The sequence below is a fragment of the Morchella importuna genome, assembly GCF_003444635.1.
Source record: "Morchella importuna strain M04M26 chromosome Unknown Morimp01GS002, whole genome shotgun sequence".
Taxonomy (NCBI): Eukaryota; Fungi; Ascomycota; class Pezizomycetes; order Pezizales; family Morchellaceae; genus Morchella; species Morchella importuna.
The window spans coordinates 1,090,873-1,109,096 of record NW_025763399.1 but is presented as its reverse complement, the minus strand read 5'-3'; the positions used below and the strand labels follow the sequence as shown (position 1 = coordinate 1,109,096).

Here is an 18,224-nt window from a genome sequence, read left to right as displayed (position 1 = left end):
TTGTTCACGCCATAGCGTTAGCTGCATGTGACATTCTTGTACCAACGAAACACTGATTTAAAAAAAAAAAAACACTGACTTTGTTGACGTGTCTTTTACTATAGTACTAATTTGCTTTTAATAAAGACTTTGTCTGAACTATGCGCCACAACGAGCAATCCTCGGTCCAGTAGGAATCTATCCCCGAATACCAAACCGTGTACGAGAAGAGCACAAACCTCAGTCCGTCTATTTAAGGGTGGGTGCTTGCGGTTACTTGCATTCCGTATCGAGAGAAAGGATAATGGGACTGGCTTAGTGAGAGCAGGATGCGTTTCCAGCGTGAGATGTGCTCTCCCTCGGGGAAAATGCTAGCTAAAGGTGTATTCAGGTTTTGTTAAATTCGCCGCCACTCCTGCTGGCAAGCTACGGTCATCACTTCAAGTGCAGTCCTCATCGGGGTTGCATCCAACATGGTGGACAACCATATCGGCAGGAACCATTCGGTCAACAACGTTGGCAAAAAGATTGAGAAACTTGATGAAAGGTCGATCGTAATCAATCAGAGATCCTCCTCAACACCCAACAAACCTCGAGCTGTACGATGAAAGGTCTTGATGGAGATAAAGAACCTCTGAGGCAATTTGTCAGATGCCATGACGGTTGTTTAAAGTTGAAGGCACAGGGTTTGAAGTGCAAACCCATCCAAGACTATTGAGAACCCAGAAGTGTAAATCATGGATTCCGATCCTCAAGTATTGCATGCATATATCTGACTCCGAGGAAAAGATATTTGCTCAGCTTTATTATTAGGTAGTTCTACATAGAGACCAAGCGTATGGCCTTTTTTTCCCTCTAATAGAAGATTTGCATCACTGAGGGCGTTTGCTACTCAGGCTTTTTACGCTGTTCGTACCTTGTACTGGTAGTGGCCTCGCTTTTATATTTTTTTCCTTCCCCTTATCTAGGACGGACCCTTAAGTTGGGGGCGCTTCGAGATAGCTGGATTTTTACCCTCTCGCTCGGGTCTTTGATTAGAGAGTTTTGGGTGTTGAACAGAAAGTCGGGCAGGTTGGGCGGGGGGGGGGGGGGTGAAGCTATGACTTGCAAGGATGCATCGACTAAGGACTCTATTTGTTCACCGGCCTCTATAAAAATGTGAACGGCTCTATAACGTTAACACGAAAGGATAATTATATAAAACTCCATTGCTAACCAACTAACCATAACCAAAGGATGATAAGTGAGACAGAGACTGAGAAGGAAAGCTAAACTAGTTGTGACGTAAGCCCTCGCTCGCTTGCCGTGGGCGTTAGGTGTTAGAACACAGTTTACTTCTCAACACCACGACCTTCCTCAGTCCATGTTCCTTTGCTGTGATCGACAAGATTCTTGCTACAACCATTACATTTTCTCAACAAAAGATGCTTCGTCTATTCGTTAAACAAGGAAGCATCCATTCAACCCGAATCCAGACGAGGATTTACCCCCGCGGCTTTATTCATCATCGCATGGTTTACATTACTAGACGGTACGTACCATATGAGGTGCCCGATATTAAAGAAATAGAAGAATCAGAACGAAAGAAGAAGAATATCTCGCTCGAATCCCGTGTGTCCCGCCTGGAGGATAATTTTATCCAAGTGTCAAAGGTACGAAATGAACATCATGGTCATGGGCAACCCTTATAAGGAAACCCAGTCTTCTAATGATTGACGGTGCCTTCTAGGATATTGCCGATATAAAAGGTCAACTGAGAAGCATCAAGGATACAATGAAGCTTCTCATCATCCAAGTTATTATTATTGGTGTGGGTATGCCGGTAAGTGTACTGCCAGAGTGGTACTTGATATTTTGTGTTAATTGGTTGCTCACATTTCCGTTGAAGGCCCTATCTCTATCCCTTCGTCTGCTCGGTTAGGCCCCGACGGCGCCATGATCCTCAGATAACCTCACATCCGTTCGGGAAAGTATCGGTGATCAACCACGGACAGTACTTTACCACGTATTTGAACGCTATAGAAACTCGATAATATCATCGAAGTCCTCTTCGGATGTTTGGAGTTCCCCACTAAACTCACGTGCCTAGTAAGGAGAAGATGTGGTAAAGGAATCTCTGCGTTGTATGCAATTAATGAATTAAAAAAAAAATCTCTGCGTTGCGCTTCGGAGGGCGAGTGATATTATATGAACGAATTGAATCGTTTCACCCGTTGACAAGGAGAAGAAAACGGACAACTCGGAATAGACATTTTTCCCCAGATATGTATCATAGTTATATACAAGATTGCGGTACTACATGTATGTATTGAGCCTTGAGAGATTCGGTCTTTATACTGAATATGCAGTCTTCATCTTTCGAGAAGCTCGATTGCGCAAAACTTACTCGAGAGGGGAAGCGAGTACAGATGCAGCCATATCTAAGTCGAGAGCGGAAGCAAGCGTAGCTGCAGCCATATCTGGAACACTAATACCCCGAGCATGCTCAAACGCCTCAATGAGGCCCTTCAGATGCGCCAATCCCGCCAGCACCACCGCCACATGCAGAACCTGATGGCTCGCGCCCCAAATATCAAACCTCGTCTTAAACCATCTCTCGGGGAACTGTATTTCACCTATAATATTAGTTTCCCATCACCACTCACCCCGGAGTGTATTAGAAGAAATTGCTTACTCTAGTCGCATACGCCAATGCCCCAATCAGATTCAACCCCGCAACACCACCCAAAGGCACAACTTCGCACCTGCCTCCTACAGAGGGCAACCAACAGCTATGCATCACTGGCATTACCGCGCTCAGTCCCAGGAGCGTAAACATCGTAGCTCTAAAGGACCTCATAGCAGGAGCCCGGTTTGCGGTTTTTGTAGTGAAGCCGATACAGATAGCGCTCATGACGGTAGAGAGGGCCCAGTAGAAGATACGGGTGTTTTCGAGGGTGGGAAAGGCGTAGTAGATGGTCGGGATGGACGCACCCCACATGAGCAGTGTGATACCGATTATATCGAGCTGCAGACCGATGGTGAGGTATCGGGGACTGTGATTGGAGATTGTATGGTACCTGGTGATTATTAGCATAACGGGAGGCAGGGGAGGAGGAGGATACATACATGGCGGAGAAGAAGAAGCAGAATCCGACACCGAGGAAGTAGATACTGAAGACTATGATATCGCCGAGGGTGGCGCGGGGGGTGTAGAGGTACCAGGGGAGGGCGAAGAAAAGGAGGGAGCCGAGAAGGTGTGTGTAGATATTGACTGGGCGTGGCTTTGTGAGCTGATGATACATTGTGAGGGGGGGGGAGGAGGGGTAGGGGATAGTACCAGTTTCATTATGAAGGTAGAAAAGGGAGCTCAAGCATTTCCGGAAACAATAAGAGGGTTGTCTAGAAACAGATATAGGTTCAGCAGCTATATGCTATGGAGGAAACTCGGGGATGGGACTATACCGATAACCGGATTCTATAAACTCATTATTTCTAAAGATTTTCGTTAGAACCTAGGCAACTTTCGATTCGGCAACAGACGTTTTGTCCTGCGGTTAATCCTCGCGGAATATTCCCCATTTCATCCTGTATGATGAAAGAAAGCCAGGAAGTAGTGGCCCCAATTACCAGAAAAATTGGGAATCGTCCGTTGAATCTCCCCAGAGGACGTGGAGTATTTCCGTGTCATATGCGGTGTTTTGGGATTGAGCTCATTCGAACAGTCTGAAGTTGGAAGCACTTACTGTTGCCATTTTGCTATTAATAATATCGTTTGTTTCGATATCAGCCACGTATCGACTCGGACAAAGTTCGCAATGTCAACTTACGCAAATCAAACCATGATACCAAAACCCTGTCTTCCAGTAGCTGCAAAGAGGTCAGCTAATACTGCTAGTCAGGCAAGCGATATATAGGTATACGGACAACGGCGGTATTCTCGATATCCTCGATATCTGTATAGGCGGTCCCCTTCCGGAGATGTGTCATCTTTAAAGCTTGAATTTCTGTCTGTTAATATGTCGAAAATGTTGAGGAGGAGATGAAGAGTGAAGAGATTTCAAAAGACTTCGAGGCTTTAGCGGGGTAAAAGTCCTCGCGAGTGTTGTGGGTGTAACTGCGATTGTGATGATGATGGAAGTGTTACGTATGGGGAAAACTTTATATTTAGATTGGGACATATCCCACTAGTATAAATACATCTCGCAACCCGGGCATAGTAATGTTGCACTATATATATTTTCAAATCGCTCTCCAGTTTTACTCCTACAGAAAAGGTTCAGTCCTATCGTTACATATTTTGGACAATTGATCGACCACGCTTCCAAAATATTCAATGGCCCGACATGAGTTCTCTTCCGCTGGATTTGGGTCATTTCCCTGAGCCGAGTCTGTAAGGGTATCCTTACTGCGATAAGATCTTAACTTTGCTTGACCACAAGGGAAACAAGAACTACTAATTAATTATCTTCATTGAATAGATCTGCTGGCCGGGAGTGAATGAAGTACTGCTAGTCATGTATCACCAGCTACTGTACTAGCTAGACGACCTGGGTTTTCAGCTTCGCAGGACTTTTTGCGTTATAAAATACAAACAAGGGGAAGCTTCCGGCCAATCGGTACAGAAAGTCTTTAACCTACTCGGCGAATCAAATAAAAAATGGTCACAATCGCTGACGCAGAGCGACGAGGTTGATAACATCCTATCCGACCGCCTATTTTACTTACCTAAATGAAACGGGTCGTCTTGGTCGGGGTAACCCCGTTGAACTACATGTAGTTACTCTCTTTACTATGACTTGTATTAAGCTACCCCCTACTATACTGAATGTTTCCGGTGTGGTATATGAGAAATCATAGATGATTCACAGGCATTATTATAGTTTCCGGTAGAGCTATTGTGAAATCGCGAAGGCTAAAAGCGTTGATTTTTTCGATCTCTGTGCTAGAAGTAAAAATATTTCAAGGACAAATAGGGTTGCTTTTTAATATCGGGACACCGAAAAACTCACTTCCACAATAATTTTACTGGAGACTGTAGGGCCTTCTACGGATTCTGGCGAAAATTTCACAGTACTTTGTGTAGTGCGAATCCCTCGAGTCTGAGCCAAGCCAGCCCCCCTGCCGTTGTCAGTCCGAGTGATAAAGGATGTTCCTCCACAAGCCAAGAATCCCAGCACGAACCCCTGCACCCCCAACCAAGACTTAACCATATCAGACCCAGCGAGAAACTTAAGCCTACAAAGAGAGCAGGGAAGCAATCTTTGGTAGTATAGTGGTTAGTATACTCGCTTGTCATCTAATGAAACGCGAGTGACCGGGGTTCAATTCCCCGCCAGAGAGTCTCGAATATCCCTACTCCGCCTAGGGGTGGTGTGAATATTCTTTTTCTAGGATCACTCATGAAATCCTTTTTTGCGTGGGTCTCAGGCCCCTAGTAGGTCTTGGCGCTTCTATCTGATAGCGGGAGTTTGGATGGCGGTAAAGCTTGGGGAATCGAGGAATTCGTTGACATCTGCTCTACTGATGTTGCGCTGCATTTCGAGATATGATAGATGCTTTAGATCGAGGTTACTAAAGGGTCCACTACCTACGCTCTCTCTTTGTAGAACAACTGCTAAGTACTATAAACGAGGAAAAGGTATCGGTGCGGTTTTGTGATGTTGTTCGGGAGTCACAGGATCAGCACTCTTAATCCTAGGGTGTTCCCCGGGAGCTCCCCGGTTGTGTTTTATTGGGGGGTATGATTCAATTGCTAGCTATATTGACATACCACCGCATGAACGGTGAAGCTATCTGGGAAAAAACTAATCACCTGTCTTGTTGGACGAGGAAAGAATAGTTACTTTGGTGCATGCTGTGAGTTATTGCTTTAGGTTACTCGATGAGACCTCCCACAAGAGTAAACCAGTCGGGGAGGGTACCGGTGTAGCGCGGGTGATGCGGTGTGATAGGGAGCAGGAAGTAAATTCTGGTTCGGGGGAGGAGCGTAGGTATATACTTACATGATTGTAGGGAAATTATATATAACAGGCCTAGGAAGAAGACTATAAGATGACATTTCTACCCTGTAACTAATACCTATCAGCTCGGTAAAGGTTTTTTTGGCCCGCACTTTTCGAGGGCACCGAAGTACAAGACAACAACGCTTCTTACTTTAAATGTAACCTAAAAGTGTCAATGATTTCGCAGCCCACAGGAAGATCATGCCTTTTCCACCCCATATGCATGCAGAGAACCCCTCCAATAAAACCCACATCTCACCATCACGTGAGCTGCAGCATCCCAGCAATTTATCCGCCCGGAACAACACAGGCCAGCTAGACAGTTTTTAAAAACCCCACGATCCAAACCCAGTCGTCCCAATTCATCATCGTCCTAACCACAATGGCCGCCGACCTAATATCGCACCACTACTGCCACTCGGCGCCCATCCACCACCACCGCACGCTGCTCCCGGAAGAGACAATCACACACAGCACCACCGACAGCACCTTCTTCACGCTATTCAACGACTCGCCCGACGAGATCCGAACCCCGCGCCGATCATGGCTCCTCATCAATAACTCGGACTCCATCCGTAGCGTCTACTTCAATGCGATGCGCGAGTTCCTCGGTAACATCCCAGGAGAGTGTCATCTGACGATATCGTCGTTCGACAAGTCCATCCTCCTGTGGGCGCACAGCTCCGCCATCGACCGGAAGTCCGTCAACGTGAGCGTCGACCTGCTCCACGAGATGAAGCTGCAGCTACCGAAGGCCGTACCTGGGCTCGCTTACCTTCCGGCGCCGTGGACGGTGGCGGGCCTAGCGCTGGAGAAGGACGGGTTTCGGATTGAGGAGGATCCGGAGTGGTTTGTGACGTTCAAGCCGGAGGAGAAGAGTATTGTGAGCTGTGGCGGGGAGCGGGTGTGGACGGTTGTGGAGGTGGAGACGCTGAGGAAGGCGGCGTTTGTGAGTCTCCTAGTCGCGCAAGGAGGGAAAAGGCTGTATGTGAGTAGCCTGGAGACGTTTCCGGATTATCGTAGGAAGGGACTGGCCAGGGCGTTGATGAGGCATGTGCATGAGTTGCATGCGAAAGAAGGAGGGACGGAATGCTGGTTGACGGTGTTTTGTGAGAATTGGAGCGCACTGGAGATGTACCATAAGCTTGGATATCGCACGAATAGGTGCTTGTGGGTGGTGAATTATGATGATGAAGTGGGGGATGAGGTTTAGAAAGGGAAGCTATTAGATTGGTAGATAGCTACGCCGGTAATGATAGAAGGGGCGGTAATGAGTGTCCATTGATGGTGTAACAACGGGAAGTTCCATTGAGGCTCTGTGGAGGCCGTTATTTTGATAAACTGAAGTGGCAACAGGATGGAACCCCAAGAGTTCGAAAAAGGAATTTAATAGAGAGTATTTATTAAGTGTCAAATCCGAAAATTGACACTTTAAAAATGACGGTTTCGGAAGACAATTGACTGTTCCCCTCAGTAACCTAATTAACCACACCAGGAAGGTATGATGGGGGAAACTGGGTAGATAAATAATTCTTCACGCTTACTGTGAAATATGCAGGCGGGATATATACTGCACTCAGTATAGTAAAAATTCCAGGCGTATCCTACATCCCCACCTTGGAAAATTGACGGTTTCGGCAACCACTTTTTAATGTGGCGAAGTGTGAATTGTCGGTTTTGACACTTGGTAAAAACTCTCTAATAACAGCTCAAGAATTTCTCACCGGATCAAAAACATGGCTAAAATAGCCTACCGGGCGACAACTCGGTTAATAGCCCGCCAAGTTCCTACAATGCTTGGCTAATTCTCTCCAGCTGCACCTCCAGGTGTGACAACAAAGACATGATCATTGATAACGTCAACCTTCGGTGTATATATCGCGGGATTTAGATATCCTTTGTCCAGAAGCAGAGCAGCACCTATTCTATGCATGAAAACAAAGAAATTGAGTTTTCTGACATCGCTGATTTGAGGATCGGGTTTAGGCTCGGATACGTCCTCAAGAAGCTTCGCCGGCTGCATTGCGGTTCGGGTTTGGGCTCGGATATGGCCTCAGGAAGCTTCGCCGGTTGAATGATGGACGATTTGCCAGGTCTGACGATGCGTTTTGTATTCCAAGTTCCTTAGTTTCTTGGGGTTGGAATTGATGTTTGGTGGCATTTGGATCTCCTGGATGTGGGTTATGAAAGCTCAATTGCAGAACTAAACTTGAGAATCCCCACCCCCCGACAAAGAGACAAAGCACCTTAACAATCAGCCCAAGCCCAAGCCTAATCCCGCCAACCTACACCATATCAAATGCCGCTATCTACTCCGCAGATGCCCCACATAGAGTAAGCCCACGTCCGCCGCTTCCGCTACTTTCCCAAACTTCCGCGGGATGACGTCCACGGCTGGGTTTGGGGGTATAAGCACCCACAACTCTTTCCGATGTCTAAAAATGTCCATCGCCGCCAAAATCCTACCTCGAACAACTCCAAAGTTATTCTCAATCCCAAAAGCCCACTTCTACAATACAACTCCGAAAATGACGCTCATCCTCGAGTCCAGCATTGTGGCCGCAAATGAGGCGTATGCCGCAAAGTTCACCCCGGAGGACGTGAATCTCCAGCTTCCGCCGGTGAAAGAGGTTGCCGTTGGTTTGTCCATCCCGGCTAATATGATAATCTCGGAAAGAAATCCGAAAGCTAATAATCCTCGCCATATAGTAACATGCATGGACACCAACATCATGCCCGCCTCAGCACTGGGCTTCAAGCTCGGCGACGCCCACCTTATCCGCAACGGCGGCGGCAGTGCCCGTGAAGCGCTGAGGAGTCTGGTTGTGTCGCAGCAGTTGTTCGGGACGAAGGCGATTTTGATCATTAAGCATACCGGTATGTTTAATTCTTCGCGGGTGACTTAGAAATCTTTTTCTTGCGTTGTAGCTGGTGGTCGACTCTTTTGGGGAGGGAAACTTAGTAGGGGCCGTGTAGATATAGATATAGCAAGACTAACCTCACGGTAATAACAGACTGCGCAATGACCAAATTCGACAATCCCACCATCCAGAGCCTCATCAAGAAGAACCTGGGCGTCAACGCCGACGATCAGGATTTCGGGTCCATTGAAGAGTACCATCCCACATACCCCTCCCCTTAGCCAGCATACTTACAAAGGCTGATACCACCGCCAATATTAGCATAGAACAAGCCGTCAGGGACGAGGTCGAATTTCTCAAGACACACGAACTAATCCCAGAGGTGGTCCGTGGAAATACCACGGGGTGGATATATGATGCGATGACGGGCAAGCTTACGAAGGTCGTTTAGTTTTAATTTTGAGATTAGTTGTCGGGGGTGCAAGCAGGGAAGGAGGGAATGTAATTAAGTGATGAATGGTCCCTTAGTGATGTGGAAGAGGCTAGGTTGTGGTAGAGCGGGGGATATCACGGTAGTCTTAGTGAGAGGTGGTCTGTCGGTAAAAGGTTATGTGAAGTACTGAGGACAATAGGAACCTGGGGCACCGAAATCATATATCTTTAGCATTCTTCTTCGGATGCGCCAGGATTTCATTCGCTGAATTCTACCAATGTGCGCAAGAAAAAAGAGAGTATGAGAATCAAAAATATAAATAAAGTGCATCAGCATACAACTTCATTCCAATATTAGTATGGAAAAAATTAAACAAAAAAAGACTCTCTGGCGGGGAATTGAACCCCGGTCACTCGCGTTTCGTTAGATGACAAGCGAGTATACTAACCACTATACTACCAAAGATTGATGGCGAGTGCTAAAATTTGCAGTATCAGCCAAAATGCGGCTTATCTTATCTCAATCTTATCTTATCGCATCGCAAGCTATTTCAACCATCAGCAACGGTGATGAATCCGAGCCCAACTAAAAAAGAGGGAGTACATTTAATCAAGGATTGTCTCGGATAATTTTTGGACATGCACTAATCTGTAGACTAGAATTCGATACGACAAATTGGCATTATGGGATGACATTTGCTTAGACTTGAAAATACATCATTCCTATCCCCGATCCCATGCTGCGATAGTGGTGCATGTAATCACTCACTCCAAACTCCTGAACGTTTATATAGTTACACCTGCTCTATCCTGTAAAGCTCTTTGAACCTGTATTAGTGCTCTTACATGCCTGCCCTGGAATCGGAGATGTTTTCATTGTCGCCAAAGACCTGATCTCCTGCCAGCGCGCCTAAATGATCATGAATACAACTGGCAGAATACGGAAATACAATATGAAACCTAGACAAAGAGGTGAGTTGGAAAAAACTGTAGAATAGTGTGGTCCACGAGCCGGCTCGAGCCCAAATTCTCATATGGCTCGAGCCTGCTCGTGATATTAGTGCTTGGGCTCGGCTTGTTCATAAAAAGCTCGAGGGCTTGAGCCCGGCTCGAGCCAATGGATAAAAATTGACGATGAATTGGCTGATACTCTAGAAGCACATATATTTAGTTCTTTCATACCACAAGGCCTACTTTAATCGAAAATCTGAGCGCTTTTCGAGTGACAATCCGTGATCGTTGAGTGGATCCATTGTCGATAAAGGTTGAACTGAGGTGAGTTGCGTTCTTATACAGATAGATCCTCTAAAGTACTGGAAAGCTCCCGAATATATAAGTGAATATGAGCACTGTGTAACCTCTCGCTCTGTCCTAGTACCATCCAATTGCTACTAGAACTCTCTATTATTTCACGAGCCGGCTCAAGCTGAGCCCGGATTTGGGCTCGAGCCGGCCCGGCTCGTGAGGGTCGGGCTCGTACAGGCTTGAGACAACGGCTCAAACTGGAAGCTCGAGCCAGTCTTGCTCGTGGACCACACTACTGTAGAATAGAAGAATAAAAAATATCGCAATCGATTCCCGGCATGTCAAACATCATAGACTCCTGACCCCCGCCAAGTGCTGACCCGGTTTTGATGTACTTCCTGTAACGTCAAGGGTGCTCCCTATATATATATAGGCGGTGAGTTAAAAGATACCTCATCTTTTGGCGCGAGATGTGCCTTCTAGAGCCCTGTAACCGGTAAAGTGCGTATTATTCTTCCGGTAATCATAAATTATCACTCGATTTTGGCATTCGAGTGTTCTCAAGTAAACATGAGAATGTGTCCCCGACCATGAGTAACAAACGATATAGAGGAACAAGTCTTGTTATTACTTTGAATTCTTGGTATCTAGAAGTCTAGGTGTACGCTTTGCTAAACAAGGTGAATATGGATAGTTGGGTGTTAGGAATCGGGAATGAACTATCCGGCGTAGATATCCTGCAACGCTTTCCTTGTTGATAATGCCATCCGGATCGCACTTTAATTCCTGTTGGTTACGATCTTGAAATAGAGCAGTAGAAGTGATTTCGGGGAAGCGGATCCTTTCCCAGCCAAACGTTCGTTTGAAGAGTAACGACCTGAAGCACACCGCGCAAGAGAAACCGCGCCCTCCGCCAAGTCTGTAAACTCCATACAAGAGGAACAACTCGTAGTGTTGGAGCGATGATACTCCTCCAGTTACGCGCTCTGAATTAGGTAATATCAGGAGCTTCCTAGTGCACGGTAAGGAATTAACTTCTCTTTTCACTGTACTATATCTGCGAACAACCGCCCTCGATACACCACAAAAGACACCAAAGGTTTTAAACCCCCTGCGCGAGACATGTCTAGTTTTGTCGCTAGTTTTAGAGTTGCCTCTCGCTTGACATGGATATTAGCCTCAATGTGCCAGGCCAGGGGTGAGCTGTTAGGAGAATTTCGGTATCCCTGTCATTGACCCTGTCGTTCTGGAGGATCCTTGTATAACGGGGCAGCGGATTTGCGGTATGATCTCTCTAGCTACAGAAGGTTCTTTTGATGTGCATAATGTTGTAGAACTATGTTGACCGACCCAAGAAAGAAGGTTGCCCAGGTTAGAGTTAAAAACTCTCCGATACACCTGGGCGGCTGGGCGTCTATGCGGGAGTCTGGGCGAGGAGCGATATATATTGACCTCGCGCTCTCGTCCCTTTAAACTTCTCTATCTTCCTCTCATTATTCGCATCAGGAATCGAGTTAGCTCATCTATTTTAGTTCTCCTTTCTTTGATTCATTCTTTCTTCTCTTCTACCGCCGGCCGGTTTCCTTTGATAAAATACCTTCTTTTATTTCATTTTTACTTTTACCATTATATTATCCACACTATTCCCACTTGCGAGATGTTCACCAAGTCAGTCTTTCTCTTCGTGAGCTTTTTGGCTCTTGCCCACGCCCGGTAAGTCTTCAGTTACTCCTCTCTTAACAACAAATCCCACTAACACGCAACATCAGCTTCGGCCAGGAAAACGCCGTTCAGAACATCATATCCGCCATTGGCGGCAACAACGGTGCTGCAGCTACCCTTGCCGGCCAGTCCATCGGCACCTTACTCGCTGGTGCCAACGCTTGTGCCAAGGTACGGCACCATCCCCTACTGTCTCGTCCGCAAAGTCTAACCATAATCCCTCAGCTGTCATTGGCGGACCAAGTCGCAGCACTCGACGGTGCTGGTGCCCTCGACGCTGCAAAGGCGCTAGTACAGGCGGAGAAGAACTTCAACCCATTCGCAGTCACCATCCCGAGTTTCTGTAGCGATGCGAGCCTCCCGGCAACTGAGGCGCTGAGGGGTATTCTGGTTTGGCTTCTCTCTCCCCAAAACCACTTGCCGTTTGAGATTGACTAACGGTGGGACATAGCCATTGGTAGATCCCGATCTCGATGGTGCGGCAGCCCAGAATGCTGCGAGTGCAGCAAGCCTTAATGCGCCAGTTGATGCCACGGGCCTGAGTATCGCGGATATCGTGCAGGCACAGGGGAGCATCACTGATTTCACTGCCCAGGCGGCAGACGGCGCGGCGACTGCGGTGGGAGGTGGGGGTGCTGCTGACGCGGGTGCTGCGACGGGCGCGGGTGATGCTGCTGCTGGTGACAATGCGAATAATAATGGTGGGAACGGTAATGACAACGCCGCCGATAACACGGGTGATAATACGGGGAATGGAAATGATAACGCTGCCGACGCTGGTGCAAACAACGGTAATGGAAACAATGCCAACAACAATAACGGAAATAACGCCAACAACAATAATGGAAACAACGCCAACAACGCCAATGGGAATAACGGAAACAACGCCAACAACAACAATGGAAATAACGCCAACAACGGGAATAACGCGGCCAACGATGCCAACGCCGCTACAGGCGCTGATACCTCCACCAATCTCCAGACCTTTACCTCTGCCATCGGTGCCGCCGCTGATCCCATAACCTTCTCCGGCAATGCCGACCGCCCATTCGATGTTGCTGGGTCCACATTTGTGAACTTCGCCGCCGCTGCAGCACGCTCCTGTGACCGCCAGTTCAACGCGTGTGCCAATGGTGCTAACAGCGGTGATGGGAATAGCGTGGCCGATTGTACGGCGCAGAAGGATGCGTGTACTGCTGCGCAGGCGGATGCGACGGTGACGAGTTTTGCGGTGAGGTTGATGAGGGAGAGGAGACGGGAGAGGAGTAGAAGGGAGGCTGGGAGTGCGAAATGAAGGGTCGGGGTGGTGGATAGTGTGGTGGAGCCTGGAAATGGCTGTCGGTGTAGAGGTGGTGGTGTGAAGTAGAATATATTGGTAAATTATTGATTTTTTTGTATGAGTATTAGTGTAAGGGATTAGGTCTCAAGAGGTTTTCGTAAGTTGACTTGTGCTTAAGAGAATTATTCGCCCATATCTCCGCTGGACTTGTGTCGAGTGATAATCCATGATTGACGACTGCGGGGGTGATTCTTAGAAAAATGGTACTTGAACTATCCACTAATAATAACGCAGAGGACTATCAGGCTACACACTCATCGGAGCTTGACTCGTAAAAGACAGTAGGAAAGCCTAAAAAACTTGTTAATCCCTTACTACAGTAGGAGATCGGTCCAGAAAAAATACTTGAGGCCCACGCAGTGAAAGCTATAATTAAAAAGGCGTATATTTTGGTGTATGTAATAGATGTAATTTTGCATTAGGGAGAGCTTGATGCTTCCCTGGAGTCCCCCTTGCTGTATCCATCCAAAATCTCCGGGTCCATCTCCGGAACGCTGTTCAAGTGCAAGAAAATCGAGGAACAGCCCTTCTTGGATGCCAAAACCAGAATTCGAACCCGTAAATGTTCCCTAGGTCTTTGCGAGCTTTCAAAAATTGACCTCAGGAAAGTTTCCACTATATAATATTATCACCAGGAACATCGGAGTGCTGTGGAATTCGGATCCTTTCTGCAAGGACGGTCTCACCCACAGCGTTACTCGGCAAGCAGTTGGATCCCAGAGAGGGTAGTACATACCGTTTAACGTCCAAACCTATCTTATGCTATTTCATAGAGTCCTTAGAGGGCCAGGCTGAGGACTCATCATGCCCCTATCTTTCGACCGCTTTCTGGATATCTAAAAAAACGTGAGGGGTAAGTGGGCGAAGCAGTAGGGTTTCATGATATGTGTGGTATCAGTTTACTTACCGGTTGCTATGATCAAAAGACAAGTGTACTTGAGGGATTTAGATTTGCCATCAGGCAATGTAGCGGCATTTAGTTAAGGAGACTTCAACGAGGCTATCAATCTTCTAGAAAAAGGTTATCCGGTTTGAATGATTATTCATCTACTGACATTAGCGAGACTAGAGTTGAGGTAAGAAAAAAGCAAGGTGGGTTAGGTTCTGCTCAGGGGGAGAGAAACGGGTTGGGAAGAAACGAGGAAATCTATATTTCTGGGAGCGAGAATACTTATGCGGGAGAGGAGGAAGTTGTTAAAGAGCAAACGGATATTGATGAACAGGAAATAGAAACTGAGAAATAGGAAGAGGAAGGAGACGAGGAGGCAGAGGAGGCAGGGGAAGGGGGGAAAAATCAAATTGAGGAAGGAGAAGACGGGATTGTACATGTTGAAAGTGATTTGCCCAGTTTTTTAAGTGAGGTTAGCGATGATACTATATTGAAGGGGAACCACCTTTACCCGGAGCCCCACCACCCCACCCCCAGAACAGGTGGTAGCGCTTATCACTAGTAGGGTGTTCAGAAATAGAACCAAGAATTATTTTTTAATTATAAGTTTTGCAATTATGATCACATTTGGTGCTGATTTAATTCAATGAGTTGAAAAAGATCTGTAGATGGCAATATGATTGTACGTGTGAGGTTAATGGGATCCCGCAGCTTAAGGCGTTTATTGTAGTTAAATTACTTAATTAAGGTTATGGTCAGCTGGTCTGAACGTACAGTGCAAAAGAATAAACGCGTGGACACATATGTGTCGATACATGGTGCTTCACATCCAGGATTAAACTAAACACGAAAGATGATGTAAGATTAGACTAGATGTTTGGTGTACAAGACGAAATAGTCGTCGTATGATTGATAATATCGTATTATATCATGCCAATAGTGCTAGTATACAGCTAGGGCGACTTATTCACCTAAAAATGACTCCATAGATACAAGAACTCGCCACACAGCTGCACATTTATATCGAATTTACTATTCTTGTACACTAAAGAGACAAGAAGATCCACAACATCACAGAAATCACGTTTCTCTCGTCCTGACTACACCCACCCTGCGTTGAGCAAAAAAACCAGTATCCAGAAAAAGGTATAATTTATTAAATGTTTATAATACAATCTTCAAGATCCCGGTTAGAATTATAGAAGGCTATGATAAAAAATAAAAGACCAAAAATCCCGAATAACGTTATATAAACGCTCTTTCACGAACACTGGTAACTCACAGAAGCTCTTCGAATGACTACATGGTTATCAACGAACCCAATTATATAGTAGATACAAGTATGTAGGGGGTTGTTCCTCTCAGGTCCGGGTGTTTATGGAAGGCCAGATCTTCATGGTAGGTGTCAGTGTTCGTAGGGGGGTCATATATAAATTTGTGAGATCTATATGTTAGGTGTTCGTGAGAAGCTAGGTGTCGGTGGCTAGGTGTCGGTGGCTAGGCGCCAGTGGGAAGACCAGGTGTTCGTGTGAGGTATGACCACGAGTGTTCGTGAGGGGCTATGTGTTCATCGTTGGCCAGTTCTCGCTCATTAGGAAGCGAAAACCTAGGCCAACCACAAAATATAGCCCTCTCATCTAAGCCTAGGGTCTTGACGGACACCTATGGCTTTCATGAACACCCGAACCTTCCACGAACACCCGAACCCCCCAAACCCGAACCCACTACCAACCCCCGAACCCCTTACGAACACCCTAACCTTTCACAGAAGCCCGGAACTTCCTCGAACACTCGCTTCCACGAACACCTAGGCCCTGCACGAACATCAGGGCCCCCTGCGGGCACCTAGGGTTTTGTCGAACACCCAGAGATCCAGCAAAGACCTGGACCTTCCAGAAACACCGAGCAATTCCACATATACATGTAAAACGACAGTTTAAGGAAAGAGGGTAGTTCTATGAAAGCCTGTCTTTTATAGACCCCGGTCGAGGAAGAGTTCTAAGAAAGATGGGAATAGAAGTGAAGCCTGCCATGGATAGGTGTCGGTCGAGCAGGAAGTCTGGGAGAAAAGAAGAAAAGAAAGCCTAGCTCTTAAAGGTGCCGGTCGAGCTGATGTTGAAGGAAAAGATTATAAGAAAAAGGATAGTCTTAGGAAAGAGGTGATAAGAAAGCCTGCCTGTTGAGGGTGCCGGTCGAGCTGGTGTTCTAGGAAAGCGTTCTAGGGAAAGATGGGATAAAGAAAGCCTGCCTTTGATAGGCGCCGGTCGAGCTGGAAGCTAAGGAAATAAAGAAAGCCTGCCTTTGTAGGCGCTGGTCGAGCTGGAAGTTAAGGAAATAAGGAAGGCCTGCCTTTTTATAGGTGCCGGTCGAGCTGGAATTCAAGGAAATAAAGAAAGCCTACCTTTTTATAGGTACCGGTCGAGTAGAAAATGAAGGAAATAAAGAAAGCCTGACTTTGGTAGGCACTGGTCGAGCTGGAACTCAAGGAAATAAAGAAATCCTACCTTTTTATAGGAGCTGGTCGAGCTGATGTTAGGAAAGCCTGCCTTTTTATAGGAACCGGTCGAGTTGGATATCTAGGAAATAAAAGAAAGCCTACCCTTTTATAGGTGCCGGTCGAGCTGGAACTCAAGAAAATAAAGAAAGCCTACCTTTGATAGGCGCCGGTCGAGCTGGAGTTCTAGGAAATAAAAAAAGCCTGCCTTTTGATAGGCGCCGGTCGGGCTGAAACTCAAGGAAATAAAGAAAGCCTGCCTTTTTATAGGAGCTGGTCGAGCTGATGTTAGGAAAGCCTGCCTTTTTATAGGAACCGGTCGAGTTGGAGATCTAGGAAATAAAAGAAAGCCTACCCTTTTATAGGCGCCGGTCGAGCTGGAGTTCTAGGAAATAAAAAAAGCCTGCCTTTTGATAGGCGCCGGTCGAGCTGGAAATCTAGGAAAGTGTTCTAGGAAATAAAAGAAAGCCTGCCTTTTGATAGGTGCCGGTCGAGCTGGAGGAGTTCTAGGAAATAATAGAAAGCCTACCTTTTTATAGGTGCCGGTCGAGCTGGGGTTCTAGAAAAGCCTGCCTTTTGATGGGAGCCGGTCGAGCTGGAAATCTAGGAAAGGGTTCTAGGAAAGGAAGGGAAGCCTGCCTTTTGATAGGCGCCGGTCGAGCTGGAAGCTAAGGAAATAAAGAAAGCCTGCCTTTGTAGGCGCTGGTCGAGCTGGAATTTAAGGAAATAAGGAAGGCCTGCCTTTTTATAGGTGCCGGTCGAGCTGGAATTCAAGGAAATAAAGAAAGCCTACCTTTTTATAGGTACCGGTCGAGTAGAAAATGAAGGAAATAAAGAAAGCCTGCCTTTGTAGGCGCTGGTCGAGCTGGAAGTTAAGGAAATAAGGAAAGCCTGCCTTTTTATAGGTGCCGGTTGAGCTGGGGTTCTAGAAAAGCCTGCCTTTTGATAGGAGCCGGTCGAGCTGGAAATCTAGGAAAGGGTTCTAGGAAAGGAAGGGAAGCCTGCCTTTTGATAGGCGCCGGTCGAGCTGGAAGCTAAGGAAATAAAGAAAGCCTGCCTTTGTAGGCGCTGGTCGAGCTGGAATTTAAGGAAATAAGGAAGGCCTGCCTTTTTATAGGTGCCGGTCGAGCTGGAATTCAAGGAAATAAAGAAAGCCTACCTTTTTATAGGTACCGGTCGAGTAGAAAATGAAGGAAATAAAGAAAGCCTGCCTTTGTAGGCGCTGGTCGAGCTGGAAGTTAAGGAAATAAGGAAAGCCTGCCTTTTTATAGGTGCCGGT

General features: G+C 46.7%; 4 protein-coding genes across 4 annotated transcripts; 3 read left to right on the top strand and 1 right to left on the bottom strand.

The window, feature by feature from the left end:
- Positions 1 to 2,361: 2,361 nt before the first annotated feature.
- Positions 2,362 to 3,263, bottom strand: LAJ45_01183 (uncharacterized protein; the record flags this gene model as incomplete). Its single annotated transcript, XM_046110781.1, has 3 exons — positions 2,362 to 2,583; positions 2,654 to 3,038; positions 3,088 to 3,263. The coding sequence occupies 3 exons, from the start codon at positions 3,261 to 3,263 to the stop codon at positions 2,362 to 2,364; spliced, it is 783 nt and encodes a 260-aa protein (XP_045975959.1).
- Positions 3,264 to 6,345: 3,082 nt separating this feature from the next.
- On the top strand, positions 6,346 to 7,176 carry LAJ45_01182 (uncharacterized protein; the record flags this gene model as incomplete). Its single annotated transcript, XM_046110780.1, has 1 exon — positions 6,346 to 7,176. One exon carries the CDS (start codon positions 6,346 to 6,348, stop codon positions 7,174 to 7,176), a length of 831 nt encoding a protein of 276 aa, XP_045975958.1.
- A 1,228-nt stretch (positions 7,177 to 8,404) lies between these two features.
- Positions 8,405 to 9,275, top strand: LAJ45_01181 (uncharacterized protein; the record flags this gene model as incomplete). The annotated part of the gene is made up of 4 exons (XM_046110779.1): positions 8,405 to 8,603; positions 8,673 to 8,840; positions 8,978 to 9,077; positions 9,146 to 9,275. 4 exons carry the CDS (start codon positions 8,405 to 8,407, stop codon positions 9,273 to 9,275), a joined length of 597 nt encoding a protein of 198 aa, XP_045975957.1.
- A 2,883-nt stretch (positions 9,276 to 12,158) lies between these two features.
- On the top strand, positions 12,159 to 13,517 carry LAJ45_01180 (uncharacterized protein; the record flags this gene model as incomplete). Its single annotated transcript, XM_046110778.1, has 4 exons — positions 12,159 to 12,214; positions 12,271 to 12,394; positions 12,449 to 12,613; positions 12,675 to 13,517. 4 exons carry the CDS (start codon positions 12,159 to 12,161, stop codon positions 13,515 to 13,517), a joined length of 1,188 nt encoding a protein of 395 aa, XP_045975956.1.
- Between the last annotated feature and the right edge of the window lie 4,707 nt (positions 13,518 to 18,224).